The 4,836-nt window shown below is 44.6% G+C and overlaps 1 protein-coding gene across 1 annotated transcript in view; it reads right to left on the bottom strand.

Annotated features, from left to right (window-relative positions):
• The window catches only part of JAKMIP3 (Janus kinase and microtubule interacting protein 3), a 96,273-nt gene extending 91,760 nt beyond the window's left edge, over positions 1-4,513 (bottom strand). The window contains 2 exon segments of the mRNA XM_027771236.1: positions 2,715-2,971; positions 4,406-4,513. Coding sequence (XP_027627037.1) covers positions 2,715-2,849 — 135 coding nt within the window. The 5' untranslated portion in view covers positions 2,850-2,971; positions 4,406-4,513.
• Positions 4,514-4,836: the final 323 nt, after the last annotated feature.

The following is a 4,836-nucleotide window of genomic DNA, read 5'->3' as shown; positions in this document are numbered from 1 at the left end:
CAGCAGGACTAAAGTCAAGAGTCTCTGAGGCACAGCAAGATCTGAAAACCCCAGCCTAAAGGACTTTACCTAGAAAGAACCTACTGGCAGAGATTTTGGAGTTCTTTCCCCAGCTGCTATACTTGGATGTCTGCAGGAATGAGCAGTGCTGAGCTGCGGGGCTGGCACCCTGAATCACTGCTGCTGCTTCGAGACAGGCCCAGAGTAGCCAGTATCCTCCCACCAAAGCAAGCCTGGTGAAGATTCTATGCTGGTGTGGCTCCTGGAGCTGCTCTGTGTTCTGCTTGAGCCCTGAGGCAGTCATTATCAAACTGCAAATGCAGACGCACTCTGGTAAGGCAATTTCACTCACATGACTGTATTCTCTAAATACCCTTGCACATATGGTCTAAGACTTGCAGATTGGGCTGCTATATTAGCTGCAATTTGAAAACATTGATAGGCTATCTAGGTCAGGGACCAAAAATACAATGAATGAGGTCTGTGCCAGCTCCATTGTTCCATATGGAACTGCAAGATAATCTGTATTGAGCAAAAGGAAACTGCAGAACCGTGCGTATAGCATGCTGTTATTATGCTTTAAAAAGAGGCTCATAAGAGCATGTTCAAGAAACTAACATGAAAGCCTCTGAGAAGCTGGTCTGGGGACACAGAGCTCAGAAGAAAGGCTTATGCTCACTGTGCCCTTTCTTTAGTCCTTGTTGAATTTTATACCAAGAAGTTCTATCATCTCTACAAAAAAGAAAATAAATAAGCACCATATAAGTGACAAGAGTCCAGGTTTCAGCCTTCAGACACTAGCCCTGGGGCTCCTGCTGGAGTCTGAAGAGCTTCGCAGCTCTGGCCAGGCACTGGAACAGACCCAGGCCTGTTGATGAGTGAGGAGTGCATGCCCCCTCAGGATGGATACATTTAAATAAAACTACACATTAAATATGTGCAATGCCACAGTAATTAGGTATATAAAAATCTAGTACTATATTTGGTGATTTACATGATAATGTATTTCTTTGCATTAAAAAGATAATTATATTTTTACCCAATAAAGCAAAGGGTTCCATTATCAGCAAGTTCTAAATAAGTCATCTCTCCTTTTCTTTCATTTGAAAAATGGGTTTGAGGGGCAAACAGTGATTTCTAAGGCTTTGCCTTATGCCACATCCTATGGTGCCAAACAATCTCTCAATTTGGGGCAATTTCCCAACTTAGACTAGGTGATGTTTGCACCCTAGTCTATGTTCCAACCAGTCAGTGAGTCTGGGCCTGATTTTATAAATGGTTGGCACAGAGCAGGTGCTGGAAGAGCATTTGCTGAGATGGTTCTCAAAGGCCATGGGACCAGCCGTGTCACTGCCTTCTAGTGTCCTAAGAGTGAGACTTTCCTCCCTCCAAGCCTTGTCTTTGGAGTTTAATGAGTATTTCCTCCTTAATACCACCAGACCTGTGGTGGGTTTTGTCTCATTTTACAGAGGAGGAAATTTAAGCAGGGAGATAAGTAACTAGGGCAGAAGCCAGTAAGCTATTTATGTAGAGTCAGACAGTAAATATTTCAGGCTTTGAGGGTCTACTCTGTAGACAATCTGCAGATAATTAGGCATGGCTGTGTTCTAATACAACTATTTATGGACATTGAGATCTGAATTTCATATAAGTGATATGTAACATGAGATATTTCTCTTGATATAATCAGAAGGTTAAGTTTATAGAAGGTTAGGTAAGTTGGACATTAATCCTACTCCTCTCCACCAGTAGATCAAAGGGCCTCCCTGAAAGATACCTTCCGGACAAGAAGGACAGGAAGAAGAGAATTTCAGCCCAGGGCATGGAAAGCCACTAATCCATAACTCTGGGACTTCCAACCTTCCAGGAGAGATTTTCCACCCTCTTAGAGAGTGATGCCACTTTCCAAATGATTTCTTCTTGTCCTCCCTTCCCATGAGCACATGCACATTTCCAAAGGACTCCTGAGGTAGGGTAGAAGGAGAGGGCAAAAGTCATGCCAGAGATGGAAGGAAGTTTGGGTCAGTGGGACAGCCTACCCCAGGACTTATGCTGATGTAAAGTGAGCCTGTCTTCTCATTAGCTCCTTATCCTCCACCCTATAGGCCTACCCTCGGCCAGCACAAGCTCAGCCTCCTCTATGGGCTTGAAGAACCCAAATGTCATTATGGGCCTGTCCATCTAGAATCTGTTAGATTCTGGGTGCTACCAACATTATTGGGCTTGCTCCAGCATCTCCAAATTTGCTTACAAACACTGTTCCCTGTACTAGGAAGCTCTAAGTCAATAGCCCACCTTTTTCTTTCATTCACAAAGAGGAAACATGTTGGTCCATTCTCTTTTAGTTAAATTCCATTGTGAACACTTTAGAGAAGTCAGTATAATTTCCAGGAATTTGACAAGGCTTCCTCAAGGTCCAGTGACATACACATGTACAGCAGACTAGGCCCACACAACAGGAGTACACTTTATCCACAGGTCTGGGGCCATCATCATGGCATCTCTGTTCATGGGACCCTCAAATCTGCCCCCACCCCCAACCACCAGCTGCTCTCTTCCCAGAGCAATCTGTCTTGAGCCGCCTTGACCAGGCAGGTAGGCACTTCTTCAGAGACCTGGTTACTTCCTCTCTAGACAGGGCCTCCAGGACCCAGGGGAAGGCAAAGACAGGGGGAAAGGGACATTGGGGGACAGGAGTGTAGGGGGGCGCCCACCTTGCTTTTCTCCTGCTGCAGCTCTATCTGGATGTCCGTGAGCTTGGCTCGCAGCTCCTCGTTGGCCGCCTGTAGTGCAGCAAGAGCCTCCGCCTTGTCCCCCTTGGCTCTGCTGCTCGAGCCTTTCTTTGACATGGTGAGGCTGGATGGCCAGAGGGGATGCCCCAGGGGCAGGTGCTCCGTCTGGGCTGGTGTGTCCACGCCAAGCTCCCAGCAGTATCGCCTCAGCTGTTGCTCCACTACATTTTCTCACTCACCTGGAGGGGAAAGCACACCTTGGGTGAGCTGGTTGTGCTTGGCAAGTCACTGGCAGCAGTGATCAGCTCCTGCTGGAGTTCAACCTGAAGCTCAAGGGCTCATGTGCTGGAGCAGAGGCACGCAGAGCTCTCATCTGCCTTTGTCCCAGTGCTGAGGATGCTGCCCTGACTACATCCACTGGGAACCAAGCCCAGTCCATAGAGGCCATCTGACTTCTGTACAGTTTTCCCTAATGGACATGATATGTAAGAATACATCTCCATGCTTAGCACACAACAAGCTCTCAATATATGTTTATTCTTTGCTCCACTTTGAAACAGGAGGGGCACCCAACTTTAAACCCAGGATTTCCCACATGGCTGTGAGGAAACATGACGGTATCAACCACAAGCTTTTCAGACAGCAGAGTGGGAGTCCATGACCCTGAGCTCCTCCATAGGAACTCATAAGCCACCCAGGAAATATCCAAAAGAATTTAAAGCAGGGTCTAAAGAGATAGATGTACACCTATGTACAAAAGCATTATTTGTAATAGCCAAGAGGTGGGAGAAACCCACCTTCTGTCCGTTGACAGAAGAATGAAGAAATAAAATGTAACATAGCCATATAATAGAATATGATTCAGCTTTAAAAAGGAAGGAAATTCAGACATTGCCACACAAGGATGAGCCTAAGGACATTATGCTAAATGAAGCTACTTGCCAAAAGATAAATGTTGTATGATTCCACTTATATGAGGTCCCTAGAGGAATCAAACTCATAGAGACCAGAGGCTGGGTGGAGGAAACATGGAGCTGTTCAATCTGAACAGTTTGTTTTACAAGATGAATGATTTCTAAAAATCTCTTGCCCAACAACATAAATATAACAGAATTGTACTTCTAAAAATAGTCTAGATGGTACATTGTCTGCTATGCTTACTAATTTAAAAATTCTCCAGGAATGGCGTGCACCTTACAACCTTCAATATGTGGATTTGGGGGACCAGCAGTTAGAGTAATGGCTATGTCACTGGACTCCCACTTAGTCGCCCATGGTTCGAGTCCTGGACCTGGTGGCTTAAACTCACATCGGGCGCGTGTGCGTGCGTGCCCAAGATCCCGAGAGGAGAATGGAGGAGAAGGGATTGCGGCATGACCATCCCCCCGGGGGGGTGATTTCTCGCTTTCTGTCTCTGTCTCTCTCTGTCTGTCTGGCGAGTGCACGCGCCCTGTAGCAAAAACCTCTCAAAAAAAAAAAAAAAAAAAAAGAAAAAAGAAATAAATGACAACTTTATAAAAATTAAAAAAAAAAAAGAGATCAGTGAAATATGTGAATTTGGGAATTTGGTTGGAGGGAGGGTATGGAATAGAGCAACACAAACATTCAGTCCATAACACTATCCAAATAAAAACGCAATGAACCAAGTGATTTTTAGATATACTCAGACTTACGTGCTTAATTGGACCCATTTTAGAGTCATCTATTGCATTCAATATCTGATTTGATATCCAAAAAAGGAACTTTAGCTCAACTTTTTAGGCATGTTTTCTGGCATGAAATAAGAGATGCCATTTCTGAAAAAGACAAAAAACAAACAAACAAACAAAACAATGATAGTTGTTATGGGTGGAATGTGTCCCCCAAAATTCATGTTTTGAAGTTCCAATCCCCAGAACCTTAAAATGTGGCCTTATTTACAAACAGGGTCCCTGCAGATGTATTAATATTAGTTGAGATCAAACAAAATTAGGTGGGCTTCTAATTCAATAAGACTGTGTCCTTTAAAAAAGGGGCAGATTTGGATGCAGAGACAGACATATACAGAGGGAGAATGCTAAGTGAAGCCCAGAGTGATGAGCTGCAATCAAAGGGCCTGCCAGTG

The sequence above is a fragment of the Tupaia chinensis genome, unplaced genomic scaffold, assembly GCF_000334495.1.
Source record: "Tupaia chinensis unplaced genomic scaffold, TupChi_1.0 Scaffold000197_1, whole genome shotgun sequence".
NCBI classification, from domain to species: Eukaryota; Metazoa; Chordata; class Mammalia; order Scandentia; family Tupaiidae; genus Tupaia; species Tupaia belangeri.
This window is presented reverse-complemented; position numbering and strand designations above follow the sequence as displayed.